Raw genomic sequence first — 18,782 nt, 5'->3', positions numbered from 1 at the left:
AGCAAAGCCATAATACCTAGATGGGTATAAAGCCTTCTTGTCTTTGAAGAGTTCACTGGCTTCTAATTTTTCTTCGTAAATCAGCTTTTGCTGGTCTGTGAATTGGTCTCTGTATTTTTTACACTGTGAAAAATGAAAAGGAGAAAAAAAAAAGATATCACTTACATAAGTCATTACTCATTCTTAAATATGCTAAGCCAATTTAGTAACATGAAGAGTAAGAGTAAATGTGTACAAAATATCCATTTAAAAAAACCAAGAGCATTTTTCCTTTTTGGGTTTTAAAAGGTTGGTCTTAGAAAATGCCATAAAAACTACGGTCTGTATTGTGGAACCTGGCATGCTTCTTCAGAACACGCGAGGGCCTTGCTAGCAAGGGCCCTACTGGGAGTACTGACCCTCCCACTATGACATCAGCCCCCCCACCGCCCCACATCCTTTAGGCCTCAGGCTGTCACACTCTTCTCACAAAGACTTAGCCTAAGAATGACATTGTACATCACAACTCATTGCACACATTGATTTACATGCACACACATAGACAACTGACACAAAACCTTCACAAAACAATTCCTTCAACATGCCCTGTACTCTATTATTTTTTTTTAAACTTTAGTTTTTATTTTTTTAAATTTACATCCAAATTAGTTAGCATATAGTGAAGCAATGATTTCAGGAGTAGATTCCTTAATGCCCCTTACCCATTTAGCCCATCCCCCCCTCCCACAACCTCTCCAGCAGCCCTCAGTTTGTTCTCCATATTTATGAGTCTCTTCTGTTTTGTCCCCCTCCCTGTTTTTATATTATTTTTGTTTCCCTTCCCTTAGGTTCATCTGTTTTGTCTCTTAAAGTCCTCATATGAGTGAAGTCATATGATTTTTGTCTTTCTCTGACTGACTAATTTCACTTAGCATAACACCCTCCAGTTCCATCCACGTAGTCGCAAATGGCAAGATTTCATTCTTTTTGATTGCTGAGTAATACTCCATTGTGTGTGTGTGTGTGTGTGTGTGTGTGTGTGTGTGTATAGATAGATAGATATATACACACACACACCACATTTTCTTTATCCATTCATCCATCGATGGACATTTGGGCTCTTTCCATACTTTGGCTATTGTTGATAGTGCTGCTAGAAACATGGGGGTGCATGTATCCCTTCGAAACAGCACACCTATATCCCTTGGATAAATACCTAGTAGTGCAATTGCTGGGTCGTAGGGTAGTTCTATTTTTAGTTTTTTGAGGAACCTCCATACTGTTTTCCAGAGTGGCTGCACCAGCTTGCATTCCCACCAACAATGCAAAAGAGATCCTCTTTCTCTGCATCCTCGCCAACATCTGTTGTTGCCTGAGTTGTTAATCTTAGCCATTCTGACAGGTGTAAGGTGGTATCTCATTGTGGTTTTGATTTGTATTTCCCTGATGATGAGTGATATTGAGCATTTTTTCATGTGTCGGTTGGCCATGTGGACGTCTTCTATCCTACTGTATTTCATTTTAAAACGCTGGTCAGTATCTATTAAATTGATTTCACGACTCGCAAATATGCTACAACCCTTGGTTTGAAAAATACTGCTCTGAACCCCCTATTGCCATTTTACGGTATGGACACCTGACCTGAGAAATCTCTCCTTTGGCTGGATTCTGAGATGGTACTGAAGGGACACAGGGGGTGGCTGGAGGGGCAGGGACAGGTTGTTTTATTTTTATTTTTTATTATGTTTATTTATTTTTGAGAGAGAGAGAGACAGAGCATGAGCAAGGAAGGGGCAGAGAAGGGAAGACACAGAATCCAAAGCAGGTTCCAGGCTCAGCTGTCAGCACGGAGCCCGACATCGGGCTCAAACTCACAAACTGCAAGATCATGACCTGAGTCAGAGTTGGGACGTTCAACCGACTGACCACCCAGGTGCCCCTAGGCCAGGTGTTTCAGATGAACTCTAAGACATTCAGTTAGAAATGTAGTTGAGACCCACTGATATAATGGTATAAGGGAATGTTAGCATTGCTGCCCACCCTTTCAGGAATAAACACATCCCTCTCATTCTCTATCCCCAAATGCAAGGGAGGTAAGGGCCAGGGGCCAGGGGAGAGCAGAGGCAGAGCAGACTCCTGGCATTAGAAGCTCCCCATCGTTATTTCTGAAAATAGTCTCACTGTCAGACTCAAAGAGGGAGATGAGCACTGAGACACTGGTGAATTTCACCAAACTGACTCACTAAGTTAGGGAACAGAAGGGAGAATCCAGTTCCACATGCTGTGTCACCAATATTACACTATTCAGTGATAATGTCACTCTACATATGTAATTCTGGAAAGGGACAAGCCTACAGTGCCCAGCAGGAAAGAGTTTCCTGGAAGTGATATCCATCAGTCATTCACTTACCAAATATAATAAGCCTTTCAATGATTATATCGTAGGATTATATGATTATCATATTAATGATTATATCGTATCTGACACTTGTACATATTTAGCATTCCATATATCAACTGAACTACTAAAATAAAGTCAACATCTATATAAGTAACCCACGTACTTCTGGGCAACACCTAAATAACACGTTATGCTCTCATAAAATTAAGGAAGCTAAAAATATAAGGCAATGTCAAATAGATTTTTAGCTTCCATTTAATTCAGGTTGAGGGAAACTTAATCTCTTTGATGTCTCGGGAGGCACTCTAAAGCCGTTTTTTTCCCCAGTCCATCAAAACATGTAGTGTTCTCACGTACGTTTATGCACGTACTCAATACATCTTAGAAAGTAAACTCCTACAATCTTCCAGATTTAACTATATCCTGTGAAGATGTTCAAATTTTATTATTTCTATCTCTGGCAGTATTCCTTCAGGTAAAGATGAATAACAGAAACACATCAAAACAAAACAAAAACCTGAACTACTTTAAAGCAACTGGAATCTGGAAGGGAAAGACACTGGAGCCATGCACACTCTCCTTTCCAGACAAGGATGACAGGTGACAGTCATGGGAACCCCTGGCTGCTCTAGAAATTCTCACACAAAGCCAAGTACGGTGCATGGTTCAAAAATACCAAGGTCCTCAGATACGTCTCTTTGAGGTTAGAGGAAGAGCATGGTTAAAAATCTGCTTTTACATAACATTTTCAAACGCTCAAAATATATGTTAAGAAGTCTCTGAAAAAAAAAAAAAACCTAACAAGGCATTTTTTTACCCTCCACAAGTGGAAAATCCTTTTTAGTTCTTTGTGAGTAGAATCCAAAAATAGGTAAGGTCTTGATGGCCAGTTCTTGTCTATTGGAGATAAGGAAGGCATCTTATTTTTCATTTCCAAGAAGTATTTTTGCACCTATGTTGAGTTTGACAAAAAATGCTAGATAAGTAAAATATACCAGAAAAGTCATTGTTTTACATAAACCAGGATCAAGCAAACCACTTGGTGGAATTTAGCAAGTTTTAGTTTATAAAATGTTGCAACTCCTCTGGAAAATCTCTTTTTAACTCTCTGTATTGGTTGGGAAAATCTAAGCTCCACTAAATGGTTAAGAGAAAGGAAGAACACTTTTTTTTTTTTAAATTTTTTTTTTCAACATTTACTTATTTTTGGGACAGAGAGAGACAGAGCATGAACGGGGGAGGGGCAGAGAGAGAGGGAGACACAGAATCGGAAACAGGCTCTAGGCTCTGAGCTTCAGCCCAGAGCCTGACGCGGGGCTCGAACTCACGGACCGTGAGATCATGACCTGGCTGAAGTCGGATGCTCAACCGACTGCGCCACCCAGGCGCCCCAGAACACTAATTTTAAAATTAACATTAATACTTACACCAGCTAACACTAGAAAGCTGCATTGTTTAATAGGCAGCCACTTGCCACCTGTGACTATTTCTGTTTAAATCTTTAGTAATTAAAAGTTAAAAATCCAGTTCACCAATCACATTAGTTACATTTCAAGTGCTCAACAGCCACATGTGGCTAGACTTTACTGTACCACAAAGATCTAGAACATTTTCACTGCTGCAGAAAGTCCTATCGGACAGCACTGCTCTAGAGTACTGAATATGAGCCAGGAACTGTAAGAGCTTTCAATTATCACTCCATTTTACAGGTGACAAGATGAGGCTCACAGAAGTTATGTGATTTGCTCAAGCTGTAAATCTGTACATGGCAGAGTGAGTTGGCTCCAGAGTTTGCACGTTACCGCTACATATACTTCTCTGGAAGCCAGAGGGAAATGTTAGAATCCATCCCGGAATCGTGGCACAGCCCTGCTCTCCTCGTTGACCAACCTCGCCCTGCAGCAGCTTGTGGCAATTCAGCAGGGCAAGATCTTGGTGTTCCCCTCAGATTCCTATGTTGAAATCCTAACCCCCAATGGGATAGTGTTAGGAAACGGGGCCTTGGGGAGGCAATTAGGTGAGTAAGGTTACAAGGGGTGGTGCTCCCAGGATTACTGCTCTTATAAGAAGACACGGGAAAGAGCTTGCTTCTCTTCCTCTTCTCCTGTGAGGAAACTAGGAAAAAGCCCTCACCAGAACCAGACCATGCTGGCACTCTGATCTTGGGCTGCCCAGTCTCCAGGACTATGAGAAATAAATGTTTATTAAGCCACACAGTCTATGGTATTTTCATTATAGTAGCCTGAACCAACACACCACGCTTTCTTGGGTTCCCCTTCCCCAGAGAACGTTCTCTCTGTCAAAGAACATTTCATTGATCATATGTGGGCTGCTAACCTGACACAATTCTACCGGAATTTGAGGGGAAATGATAGAAGGTCACAATCTCTCAGTGTCACAGCTAGGGTTTAATAGTTACCAAACAAGTCATTTATGATTGAGGTGATGCTATTCACTAGTTAGTCCTATAATGCTAATTAGCCACACAGAAAGTATAGACTTACAATTCTCTGAAGCGTAAATTCATAAATTTTCTTTCCAGCATTGGCTCTGAAGAATTTCCTGTACTCCCGACGGACCTTTAAATAGAAGCAGCAGAACACAGAGGTTAACGTGTGGCCGGCAGGTGCCCATATGATACACTTCTATCAAAAATGAAAAAAAAGGTGGAACAAGTCAAATTTATAAGTGACTTTCTGGATATAGTAAAATGATTGAAGCACACTGAGACAGTGGATTTTAAATCAGAGAGCTGCAAAGTGGTAATACCAGAATGTTCTAATGTTTTAAATCCTCTCAATTCGTTTTTAAAGTGCCTGAAGATTTGACAAGAAACACTCTACAGGCATGGCTACAAACTCATCACAAATCAAAATACATATCAGAAAAAAAATTACATAGGTAATTTTCACTGCAAATTGTTCTTAAAAGGTAAAAAGAAAATGCCTGACGAACTCCAGCACAGCTTCCAAAGCCCTGCATACGAAGACAGGACTTCAGTGCCATGTGCTGGGAGCTCATTGTGCCTAAAAATAAGAATTTAAAAAGAAGCTTGTGGTCTCCCATTAGAAATCTCCCATTTAACTGCATTAATTTTTCTCTCATCTCTACTCCTGTCCGAGTTTCTACTAACACTATCACAACACTCAGGACATGTTACAGTTTTAGTTTCCCTATTTCTTCCTTGCTACACTGTCATATGCACTTTGCACACTAGTGTTCAACAAATCAAATCACTAGGTGAGGTGTTTACCGAATGAATGAATGAATGATACAGTTAAGTTTTGAAACTGAGAAAAAAACCCTAAAAACTACTTAAAATACCGATTGTCACTCGGCTGTCAATGAGAACGTTAGATTTTAGCAAAACACCAGCCTATTTGAATAATTCAGACATGCTATGCCTTTTTCTTTTGTCTTTACTTTTCTGGGTTTAACCGCACATGTTCAAAATCCAAGCTCACAACCTACTAGCCAAATTCAGTTTGTAGAAAAATGTTTTATATGCCTATTTTTAAATGAAGCACTTCGCACGGAAAATTCAGGCTACACGTTTCTCTTCAAGTTTTCTAAGATCTAGCAACGGTGAGCCCCATTCCCACATGACAAAGACGAGACCACAGGAGCTGTGGCTGCCTTTATGAGACAGGATGCTCCACGCTGCTCAGGGCCCCATCCTTCCTGATACATCTTCCATCTGCTACTTCCCTCATCCTTGTCACCTCCCTGGTCCCATGGGACATGTAAGCGCCAGACCCATTCTCTACGCTTATGGATTATTAAGGTTTAAAATTTTTTCCAGGGGCACCTGGGTGGCTCAGTCGTTAATTAAGCATCCGATTCTTGGTTTCGGCTCAGTCATGGTCTCACAGTTCATGAGTTTGAGTCCTGCCATCAGGCTCTGCGCTGACAGTGTGGAGCCTGTTTGGTTTCTCTGTCTCTCTCTCTCTTTCTCCCTCTGTCTCTGCCCCTCCCTCTCTCAAAAATAGATTTAAAAAAAATTTTCCCCCAGATACCACACAGGAAGTTCCTCCTTTTGTTCATATTCTATGGTACTGATTATCCTTTCTCCTTTAGCCAAGGAGTTGCTAGATTCAAATCTCAAACTAATAAAGTTAGAAGGGACAAAGGGAAGAAAAATGGTACCTTTTAATTGGCTCCTGGAATTTTAATAGCATAGGGAAGCAGAGAAGTTAGAGTAAGGTTTCATGTGAACATATCCATAGAAATATACTGGAAGTCCTACCATATGTAGTTGAATGTCATTGTAAGTGAGTTCACTGCAACATGCTTTTTGATATTCACAGCAATATTTCCCCTGAAATATTCTCCAGAAATACAGCTATAAATAGAAAAGGCTGGTGACACGTTGACATATAAAATGGGCTCCCCTCACGGGCCCTGGCAGTCCAAAAATGATCCACTGAACTTTGTAATCAATTCCACAAGAACCTAATCACATAAAAGGGCAAAACTACTGCTCGTATCGACATCATTCTTTAAAAAACACTAGCACAAAATTATTACATTCTTGGACTTCAGAGAAGTTTAATCTTATTTCAGAACAATGATAATGGTGACATATTAAAATACTTCTGTTTTATTGGAAACCGGGGGGGGGGGGGCAGTTACATCTAGAGTAGGGCCCGTTAATTTCAGCTCCAACACCATTCACCTACAAACTGAATTTGATTTCTAGGTTACTAGCATACACCCCTAAGATGGAAAGATTTTCTGAAATCATATGCAGTGAGTTAAACCCAGAAACTGAAGACAAATGTGATTCTGCTGGTAGGTATTATACAGGGTAAAAATCCTGACTCAATGTTTGGTTCCTTCCTTTTATGAAAATCAGGATACAAATCAGAACAAGTGAGTAAAATGGGAAATAAAATCCTTTAAAAAAAGTAGTTCTAGAACTTGTTTAGAATTCTTGAAATGGAACATCTTAAATTCATACTTAAGTTACTTCTTAAGTACTTCAAAAATTACTTGATGAATATTCAGTATAATCAAAAAGGTTAATTCACTGAAAGTTTACAGGCTAAATTTTCAGGGGAAAATGCAGATTACTCAAAAGCAGAACATACAGATACTGCTGATGCTGTTTAGATTCAGAGTCAGTGGCTTCCTAGATGGTAAATATTTAGAAGAAGATGAATGGTTATAGCAAAAATAATAAAGAGGAATAGTGTCATATAGGGGCCTAATTATTCCTAAAAGACAATATGGATGGTACCCTAAGGTGATGAGTTACTGAATAACAGGAAGACACAATCTTTACACTGCCCGAAAGTTGTTCTCAATGGCAAAAAGTTGTTTCTGGGGCTCAGTCATGTTTACTTACGCATATCTTGCCTAAAGCAGTAAGCACCACTTTGAAATAAACCCTACCCTACATTAAAAGGCATTTGAATCTAAAGTTCTCTTTAACCTGAATGAGCGACTGCTGGTCTTAATTGCCAAAATCTGTACTTTTAATGCAAAACCCTTTGGTTTCTAAGCTGAACAATTAGAATGGCAGTCACTTTGTAGAACACTCTGCTCCAGGAGCCATCGTTGGAGCAGGATAGGCAGACAAAGGGAAACAAAAGCCAGATATCCCCTGGCTGGCCACTGTAGACCATGGGTCAGCTTTTAGCTCAACTACTGTAACTCTGTCTCATGAATTAAAAACAAAAAACAAAACACAAACTTCATCTTCATAAAGATAACACAAAATAGGACTTGGATAACAAAATGTCTTATTAGATGCTTCAGATACTTTAAACCTATTATTTAAAGAAATACACAACAACATCAGAAAATATTAGTGCACAGGTTTGTTCTCAAAAAGAAATGGAATTAGGCAAGGTGACACTGTAAAAGACTGTGCAGACCATAAGCAAGCATCATCAATCATTTTCTCTGGGTTAGTAAGTGCTAGGCTTCATTGAGTTCACCGTGGACAGAAAGAAGGGGTGGGGAAGTACCTTTAGTCCAAGCCAGTAAGCCCAAATGACAGCGACTGCATGCTTACGCCTAGCCTCCTCCTTCAAGCGTTTCAATTCCCTTCGAGCCTAGAACGTTTTAGATAGTAAATAAAAGAGACGGCCCAATGCAGACAGCACAAATGACCAGAAGAAGATACCCCACCAAACAGAAGAGCCAACTTATGAATAAGGATTTCAGAATGATAGAAGAATAGGGCATAATCACTTAAACCCAAAGAATCCGCGTAAGTCTGGTGCAGTCCTTTGTATGTTTAGTGCACTGAGCCTCTGTTCCAGAGGAAGGCCATCTATGTGGTACCGGAGGTAAGCCACGCCTCTGCCCCCCTACTTCCAGTTTTCCCTTTTTCCTCCCTCCTCATTCTCTCTCCTTCTTCTATTCTCCACACTCTCTCTCTCTCCCCTATCCAAGCCTTAGAGCTGTGAGTAGCACCTAGTGACTTCAGCAGACTTCCCTTTGCTGCCAGTACCCAGGACTAGAGAGGCTAGGAATTCCTGTGTTCATTCATTTGGACGTACAAAAAGACAACTCTTGTGAACAACCATTTAGAACATGGAAAGAATAAAGTTGTTTCTTTCCCATTAGCAAATTAGAAGTAGCACATATCAAAATTCAGTGTGAGCTAAGGCCCCGGACAGTGAAATACACTGAAGCAAGATAAAAAGTGAAACGACTTATGGTTTAAAAATTAATCTTAGGGAACAGTCAATCTGAAGCATGCTACTTTGAAAGATGAAACATGCAGTGATTTTTCACCACTTTTGGTACTCAGACTGGGAAATGGGCTACCTCAGTGGGGAAACCCCAGGGATAACTGTCTAAGAGTCCTTCTGCCTCAGCTAGGACATTTCCCTCTGATTACTAAAGGAACTAGCCTGTTCGTCACAGATTTTTCAAGGGGGGGGGACACAAATGAACAGCTCTGGTAAGTTTTTTTGGCAAATTAAGATCCTTATACAGGCAAATGTTGACTTTTCTCATTTTTCTCACAAGATGGACTTATAATGCTGACAAGGTAAACTTAAAAACATAGGATTATATTGATATTTATGTTTCTAACTGGAATACACATTTTTAGCAGAGATGACCTTTGATTTTCTAAGTAACAAAAACATCTAAAAGTCTCGTCCCTTGGGGTATGTGAAATGTTCACAGAGCCCACGACTCTGCCTGGGGATTAGTGAGAGTATTTCAGGAGGCCTTTGTTTCTGAACACAAACAGCTGAAGCTGAAATTCTTGGGATTCTTCAGCGGCAATGATAGCTAGCTTTGCATGAACACAGCTTTCTGTTCAATCACAAATGATCATTCTTTTCGCATACAATATTTTGCTTATAATAATCAATGGCGGCCACAGTGAGCCTAAAAAACAATTTCATTCGTGGATTAATATTTTTTAAGGCATGCGTTAAAGGTGTTCTTCCTGTCACCATGTTGCAGAAGACCAACTGAAGCCCAAATCTTAACATTCCCAACATGCCCCTCCAACCCCCCACCCAACAAAAATATCTCTAGAAAACTGCTGGTATATGCTGGGGGGGCGGGGGGAGAGAAAAGGGAAGGAAAAAAAAAAAACACAACGAAACATGCATGTTACTTGAGGGGTTTTTTTTGTTTTTGTTTTTGTTTTGTTTTGTTAAACAGCAACTGGACCAGTGCCTCATTAATAAGCAATTAGTCTTTTTGGCCTACACATGCTTAGGGCTCCTACTAACGTGCACTACTACACTACCACATCCAGGTTTATTCGATCCGGCGGCTAGGACATGCACCGGGGTGAGGCACTGTTAACTGTAGGCATTCACCCCCTGACAGGCTAAAGATACAAACTGGTTATTGCCGATTCCGGGACGGAGTAATGGGATGTGCGAATCAAGTACCTTAGATCCGAGCCAGTAAGCCCAAATAACTGCAATAGCATGTTTATTCCTAGCCTCCTCCTTCAGCCGGCTCAGTTCCCTTCGCGCCTGTGATGCATTTGAAAAGGAGTTACAGAAAAGTTTAAGGCAGGAAAGGTTACTGCTGGTTCCCAAAGGAGAGAGAAGAAAGACACCGGTCACCATCACACAGCAAACGCGAAAGCGTGTGCCACCACCCCACACCAAAACGTCAGAGAGAGAGAGACAGGTAAATGCGTGCTCAGTAGCTTAAGCCAGTGAAACAATTTCTGACACCCGCCCCCGCTGCCTTCCAGGGGGCAGTGTCTGGCCTACCTGGGTACCATGCCAATAGGCCGCGATGGTGGTGGCTGCCTCCTCACAGCGCTTTTGGTGCTTCAGTTCCCGCAGGATTTTTCGGGCCTAAGGTGAAGAATCACCCAGAGAAAGTAGGAAGTTAACAAAAAGTAAGATGCCATACTGGTTGAAAAACATACTTGCAGAGACAGTCATAACATCCACTGTCAAGCGAAAGATCTATCATTGAAAGAAAGGAAAAGGGGACATTGCTTATTCGGCCTAAACGGACTATGAGAAGGTAGTAAGTAAAAAGGTCACTAAGCACAGCAGTGTGGCCCCCATTCAGACCGAGACAGCGGCCTCCTGTGCCCTAACGTGGGACATGAAGAAATGTGAGCACGAGCCATAGAAGCTGGTGCACGTCAGATGGAAGGAATAGCTCTCGGGATGCAGTCGGAGGATCTCCAATGCTCCAAAACCCATTTACCACCTTTACCATTGTTGTACATGACATCACCTCAGCTGTACTTTTTATGCAAAAGAGATCCTTAAAAACTTGCTAAAGAAAAATCTCATTAGTCCAAAACCAGTGGCTTCTCCCAGGCAGTTACCACAAACTGATTTTATGGGGGCCCGGAGGACATGTTGGTTGGGAGGTGGGCTCGGAATGTCTGAAGGCTCTAGACTGGAGACACGGACCCATGATCCAGTAATAAGGTCAAAGAAGGACTTGCAGGCAGTGATTTCACTTACTCTATGTGCTTGCATTTATATTCTGGCATTTACTATCGCACAGCCGCCAAATTGACCCATGGCCTAGACAAAGGTCGATCGATGCTACTGGACTCCCGGCCAAATGTTGTACCCTCTGAACGGGTTCTGGGCCTGGGAATTGTCTTGAAGTAGCTCCTCTGCATTAGCCCACTCCACAGAAATCTCCCAGTAGGAAAGTGGTCAGAATAGGCTCTGAAGGATCTTTGACTTAGAGCAGGGACAGTAAACTTTCTGCAGAAGGCCAGATGGTATTTTTGGCTTTCCCGTTTATAGGTCTCTATCACAGTTACTCAACTCTGCTGTCAGAGCGCTAAAGCACAAGATGTATTTACACACAAGATGTAAATAAATAAGCAAGGGTCTGTACCAATAAAACTTTATTTATATGAGCTTTGTACTTATATTTGTATATTTATATACATTTTATATTTGTATATATATTCATATGAAAGTTGTATTCCATATAATTTTTACATGTCATGAAAAGTTCTCTCTGTTATTTTAAACAATGCTTTAAGAACATAAAAGCCATTCTTCCTTCTGGGGTTGTACAAAAACAGGCATAGGCTGTGGACTGCTGACCCCTGAACCAAGCCTTGCAGCCAGGATCTGGAACTAGGTGATGGGTACACTGTGATCCCAACTAGAATGGCCAGAGCTCAGGATGTTTTGATCATGACAGGGCAGCCCACAAGATGGTCACCAGGAAGTTATGGAAGGAGTTGGGCCGGGCAGGACGCACAGGTGCGGAGGCAACAGTGTTGACAGACAGCCTTCTGGACTACCACTTCCCTTGCAAACGGGGGGCAAGAGGATATTGAAATCATGTACGGTATTATTTCAAGACTTCCTGCTTCGAGAACAAAGCTCTTGAGAAGAGAGCCAGTTAGAAGGATGCGGCCAAGACATGGTCACAAGGGCCCCAGTGTAGCCCATAATATTTATTCTTTCCATCTGACTATTTACAGGGTAGGCAGGAGATGAGGAGCTCCCCCCTGCAGGGTGACCTTAAAGACATCATCCTCCTTTGTGAAGAACTTAAAAACCCCCAATAAATAAGGCTCACTTCTTTTAAACTCACCTTCCAACCCCGGATATAAGACTGAATTACCAAGGCAGAACTCTTTATCTGTTGATACCTCTTTTGTTGCTGTGGGACAAAAGGGGGAGATTGTTACCAGTTCTGTTTACACATCTGTAATACCTATACTGCAAGGACTGAGACAGAGTACTTGCTCACTTAGTGCAATTAACCCTTCATCTCCCATATTCCTCCTGGGAACCAATATGTAAAGAAACCAAAATATCAAACAATTCAAAATTATTACAGTTAATCCAGAGTATGTTTCAAGGGTGCTAAATATAATTAAATGAGTATCACTTTAATTGAACTATGAGGCTATACAAGTGACTCCAACTCCATTCCTGCACTCAAGGACTCGCACTGGGTACCAATCAGCAAGGTAAAATAGAAACCACATCCTGGGAGGGTCAAGTGAGCACCAAGTTGGTTGAGATACAGCCAAAGTTACTTCCAGGCAGGGAAGGTTAAAGAAAACCCAGTGCGGCAGGCCATGCATGTGGGCACGGCAAGATCAATGCCCAAAGGCCCTTTTTACTTCTACTCGGAAGAGTGGAGGCCACTGGAATACCATCCCTAGAAAAGTGAGCTCGTATTGTATTTAATGTGGAATATTCACCGGCATGTCAGCATCTGTGATGAAATTTCACAGCTTTTCTAACCAAGCCATGAAGTCATGCTGTGCCTCTCTCACTTTGGAAATGCTGGATTGCTCAGCTCCCTTTTCTGAGGTGGGACACATGCCTTCCAGCCCTCTAGGCTAGATTTGGGAAGCTCAGAGGAAACAGAGTGATGTTATCAACACATGAGCAGCAGAACAAAAAGAGAATGCCAGACAGAAAGACAAAGAGAACCCTAGGATTTTGGACAAATCACTACCTCCTCTGGACTTCGGTTTCCTCATCTGTCAAATGAGGAGCCAGAAACTCGGCAAGATTCCTCACAGAGCAATATTCCATGGCTATAGAACAAACTATATCTATGATATCTGACCATCACTTCTGACATGCATCTGATACCTTGATGTTTTCTTCTGAAGTTCCTAAATGGCTTGAAAACAACTCTATCTTACTTTAAAATTCATCTCACCTGGGTGGCTCAGTCAGCTGAGCGACCAGCTTTGGTTCAGGTCATGGTCTCATGGTTTGTGAGATCAAGGCTCACGTCGGGCTTGTGGCTGTCAGCACAGAGCCTGCTTTGGATCTTCTACCCCCTATCTCCCCGTCCTTCCCCCACTCATGCTCGCTCGTGCTCTCTCTCAAAAATAAACCTTAAAAAAATTCGTCTCATAGAGCTATAAAATATAACAGAATATGGATTTTAAAATAATCAGCAATTGGAAATGGACATTCAGAAAATCTTTGAGTTATTTGGTTGAGAAAAAAGGTTGAGTTTAATCACTAGCTTGGATAACATGTAGTTAACTGGTTGAGATATTTAGTTCAAATTCTAAAACAGATGTAACTAACACTAGAGCGAAATTAATACCTTCTCTAAAAGTTGGGCTTATTATTTGTTTCTATTCTCCCAATTAATACTAGTTATAACTCACCATCATGAGCTAATGATACATTATATGGTGGCTCCTTTTTTCACTTGGAGATATAAAAGTTCTATATAGGGAGGGAAGGTAAAATAGCACCTGCTCTCTTCGTTCATTGCTTTGTTTCTTCTCATCCCTCTAATGAAATGCCCCCTTCCAGAGGGTATTCCTTGACCATACTATCCAAATTTATATCCTATCTCCTCACTATTCTTTATCTCAGTAATCTGTTTCCTTCCCAGCTGACTACAGTCTATAATTGTTCTGATTATTTACTTGCTTACATGCATATTGCCCCTCACTAGGTATGAACTCTATGAGGTCAGGCATCAGTTTTGTTCATGTTGCTATCCCCAGAGCCTGGCAGAGTAGGTATTCCAAAAGTATTTGTTGAATTCAAGATAGATGAATTCACTACACTTGCCAACTTGGATTTTCTTACTGATCTGCAAACAAAAAATGACGAAAAGGGTTCCCGGACCACTGGCTATGTGTTGGTCCTTCTTTTCTCAGGCAAATATAAAACAGAGCATTATGAATCTGCAGAAGAGCCAAGTGCCATTACTGTGTACACAGAAGAGAATCCACCACAGACAGGTTAGTGACAACATTCCTCTGTGCCTCTGCAGAATACATATGAATGAATCTCTCATCGTGGCTGGATAGGTTCATACGTGAACAGCTGTAGTACCATTGGCTGTACCCTTTCAAACCATTTTAAGGATACTCTCTTAAAGCTGAAGCAGTTTTTTTTTCCTTTGGCTTCATCATTTAAATATCTCATTAATTTCTCAAACGTGGACATATTACACTAAAATGTATTACATGGGAATAGGTCAGCAAAACTGTGTCCTGATTATACACTGCTTCATAGCAAAACTTTTCCAGAGCAGAAAAAGAGAGTATCCTAAAGGAGATGTGATTGCAAATTCAATTCATCTTCCGATTCTTTAGAGAAAAAGCACAGAATGAAAAAGCACTCAGAAGTAGTGTTCTTATCACAAAATTCACTTGTGAGAACACAGCCTAAGTTTAAGCCAACCTAAAGGCAAACCTTCAGATTTCCTTCAAACTTGTTATGCCTCCAATGAAATATCTATAATCAAGTGAGAAACAAAATTCCCAAAAGAAATTCCATGTCAATTAACTAAACATACTTTATTTTTAAGTCTTTTCCCATAGATAATAGGGCCAGCAATCTGAGGACTAAAGGAAATCCAATCCTTTCACCAAATCCAGAATTCTACTAAAATGTGGCATCAGTTTTCTGGAATTAAGCCACTTTCAGTGCTGCTACAATACATGGAAAACAGCCAATTATTTTGGAAAACTGAGCCTACCCCATGAAAAGGGTTAAATGACACCGTCTCTTCTAATCCGATGAGCAAATTCAAGACTTAGATTTCCCACTATGTGGACCTATATCACTGGAAGGCAGTGTGATATACTCAACTTGAGCTATGAAAGAGTCCTGGATTCAAACCTCATCTTTGCCACTTAGCAGCTGCGTGACCACGGGCAAGTTACTCAACGGCTCATGCCTTAGTTTTCCCACCTTTAACAAAGGTACCACAAAAGCACTCAATTTATGAGGTTGCTGGGAGAACTGAATACGTAAAACTTACACGCAAAGTACATAACAAATACTAGCCAATGAGCATCATTCTTACAGAGTAAAAGGGTGGAGGCTCTTACCGCGTATCTCCTGTACCAGGCAGCTATCACAATTTGGCTTTTTCTCATTAGTAGGAAGTGGGTACGACATTTCCACCCCCGATAAATCTTCTGAATGAGAGTGGCCAAGTCCTCAAGACGCTGCTTCCTCAGGTCTTCTAGCTTGAATAACTAATAAGAAAAGATAGCTGGATTTATCAAAACTCTACCAAAACCTTATGACATACATGAAAGACATCCCCAGGCAGAAAAATGTCATGATGTTAAAGTCAACCCCATTTGAGGAAAAAAATGAATAACTGTCTTGATTATGGATGATATGGATAATAACCCATGAGAAAACTCTTTTCATGAATTCATACAAGATCACTATTTATCTTAGGTGATATAGAATTTATGACAAATCAGAGAAGGGCCGAACTGGGCACTTAGATTTACCTTTACTCTAGCCAGGAGAATGCAACTGTTACGGCAGGGAAGTGCTGATAAGGTCTCTGTTTAACAATTCAAACATTCTTCCAGATTCTCCAAATTTCCAAATTACCAAAAACACTGTTGTATTTGTTATACTTCATGCTAATTCATTTATAAAAAAATGCTCCCTTGGATGTTCCTAAGTAGAATTTTAAGCTTAAAATTTTCAGCTTAAAATTTTTTTAAATATGAGTGCTTTCATGTACCTCAAAATAATAGGGCTGTCTTTCCTAAAATTATTGCATAATTCAGGTATTATAAATACAGACTGAATTTACCTCCAATTCCTATGAGGTAAGAAGGTTTTATTGTTGTAACAACAGTTACCTCCAATTCCTATGAGGTAAGAATTTACCTTCAATTCCTATGAGGTAAGAAGGTTTTATTGTTGTAACAACAGTTCCTTTATGATTTATGAAGTGTTGTACAATCTAAGATTTTGATGTTTCATAAACAAATACACGTGTTCTTTTAATGCCCCCTACTCGCCCATCCTCTCGGACATTTGCAGAAAAAACTGAATGAGGCACTATCGGCAGCATCTTGGGTAATGTTATGAAGTTAAATATCCTCTAAGAACTTGCCTATATGATTATAACATAAGTTCAGTCTGTAAAGGTTTGGGTTACGTACTGTTCTTGGGTTCCGGATGAATATCTTTGATCTACCAAAGGAGTACTCTTCTACAGGAATCTCTAACTCATTAAAGAGAACCTCCACGCCAGCCCTATAAAAATAAATAAAAATAGTTTTCTGAGTTACAAAAAGAGGTTATCTTCTCTGAAATCACAGTATCAGGTTCTCAGTGGTATAAAATAATAGCTTTCTTTCCAAGTATAATTGGTCTTTTAGTAAGCAGCCTTCTATCAAAGAATCTTCAGACTGAATTCCACGAATTAAACCAAATCCAGGTAACACTAAAAAAGTAAATTTGGGTTCAGAACTATGCAGTCGAAGACAACAGGGTATTAAAACCGTATCTTGATTTCATTAGCAGAGGTAATCTTTGAATCAGATATACCCATCACAAAGCACCAGCCAGAACCCGGAGGGTGTGTAAGAAATTCACACCTATTTTGAATGCGCATGGTTAATTCTCCAAAATATTTTTAATATTGCGCCTCCGTGCCTCACAGTGTGGGCAGGACCCAAGAAGAGAGCGCTAAGTGCCAGACCAATGGGGTGTCATGAAGCATAGGCCTTATGTGGTAGGAGCGAGGCCTGCCTGAACTTGGCTCTGACTTCTCCATCCTGGACCCTGGTTTCAACAGCAATTTCTAACTAAACTTTATCCCATCAACCTATGGCCTAGGTGCCAGGCAGGGAGTGAACACATGTTCTGACCTGGAAATTAGCAGTGGGAACAAACAGTACCCACATTCTATATCATCTGGGTATTGAATTTTGTAGCAGAGACCCCATCATATGTCTGGAGTTCATCTCCTCGTAGTGAAGGGTGAGTGTCTAATACTATTGATATCCCTATTAAAGGCCAGTCCAGTGAGAATGTGGACGCAATACCAGTACAGTGAAATCAAATCCCTAGTCTGCACGGGCCCGTAAAAGAGGCACGTTGGCCTTCCTGCGGCAGTTGGGAGAGCTTCTACAACCTACAGAGAAGGGGCAACTCCTCTGACTGGTGAGAGCAGAAGAAAGACCACCAGACAGGAAAGCCCACTTTCTCTTCTGCAGCAGCACCCCCCCCCCCAAAACCAGCACACACATTCTCTCTGCATGTGGAGAGCTCACAGGGGCTGCTCCATGGGATGGGCCTGTAGTGGTCCAGCGCTCTGTCTGGGACTGGAGGGCTAAGTACAATTCGGGGAAGATAAACTGAAAGCTGCATGGCCCAGATTCTGCCATATTCTTCAATCCCGCTTTGTCAGCAATAACACTGACTCTCTGAGTCAAATCTGCTCCTATATCTATTTTTCCATGGGTGCGGACCTCGTGCAAAGAGAAAGACCCTCACCCCCACCCACTGTCTGTCTCTGGGGTTAATTCCCTACAGAAAAAAACCAAAAGGGTGAGAGCACTGATCCAAGATACCTCTAACTCCACCCTTTTATGATTCTACACAAATATACTTAGCAATTACAGATCCCTTCCTACTAACTTGCCACAGCGTATTTTTAAAATTCGTGGATTGGATAAGCCCCATCCAAACCTTACAATCGAGACCTCTATAATCAATCAATAATTAATACAAAATGGTATCCTAATGGAAGATGGTCCAATACAGAGGTTGTTATTTGTATCCTTTATAACTTCATTGTTAAATGTAACCAATGAATTTCTTACCTTGCTGGTCCTTTCCAATGAGGCCATGTTTGTTTACAAAGCATTTTGTATCTTTCTAGGCAAGGTTCATAGGCCTGCCTGAAGGCATAGCCTGCCCTCCTGACTCGGACATTCTCCAAAAGTCCCAGGTACCTGATCTGATGACACACAAGAGCCTCGTTGAAGATGTGTGCCGCTTTTTTATCATTTGGTTTGATGCACCTAAAAGATTACAAAGATTTTAGGTTTTAAACTCTGTCTCTTACGGATATATCTGTCTGTGTTTTATAAAATATAGTATATAGTTATTTACTGCTTGGGATAATTATTTATTATTCTTGGGTAACCTAGTCATTGCTTTTGAAATTATTTCAAATCATTTTACAGAAAATATGTGACATACATGTG

The 18,782-nt window shown here is 40.8% G+C and overlaps 1 protein-coding gene across 4 annotated transcripts in view; it reads right to left on the bottom strand.

Annotated features, from left to right (window-relative positions):
* MYO1B (myosin IB) overlaps positions 1-18,782 on the bottom strand; it is a 191,821-nt gene that overhangs the window by 12,873 nt on the left and 160,166 nt on the right. For 2 of the 4 annotated variants that reach the window (XM_086719171.1, XM_025912749.2), the window contains exons 18-27: positions 18,396-18,596; positions 16,728-16,821; positions 15,642-15,791; positions 12,404-12,472; positions 10,585-10,671; positions 10,252-10,338; positions 8,353-8,439; positions 4,885-4,959; positions 3,198-3,332; positions 17-123 (exon numbers count right to left, since the gene is read on the bottom strand). In XM_086719171.1, the coding sequence (XP_086575297.1) occupies positions 17-123; positions 3,198-3,332; positions 4,885-4,959; positions 8,353-8,439; positions 10,252-10,338; positions 10,585-10,671; positions 12,404-12,472; positions 15,642-15,791; positions 16,728-16,821; positions 18,396-18,596 (1,092 nt within the window). The remainder of the gene's footprint in view (positions 1-16; positions 124-3,197; positions 3,333-4,884; positions 4,960-8,352; positions 8,440-10,251; positions 10,339-10,584; positions 10,672-12,403; positions 12,473-15,641; positions 15,792-16,727; positions 16,822-18,395; positions 18,597-18,782) is intronic. The other 2 variants (XM_025912750.2, XM_025912753.2) reach the window with 2 other exon arrangements.

Source organism: Puma concolor, chromosome C1, assembly GCF_028749965.1.
Source record: "Puma concolor isolate L17-30 chromosome C1, mPumCon1.1.hap2, whole genome shotgun sequence".
NCBI lineage: Eukaryota > Metazoa > Chordata > Mammalia > Carnivora > Felidae > Puma > Puma concolor.
Note: the sequence above shows the minus strand (reverse complement) of the source record. Positions and strands in the feature narration are given on the sequence as shown.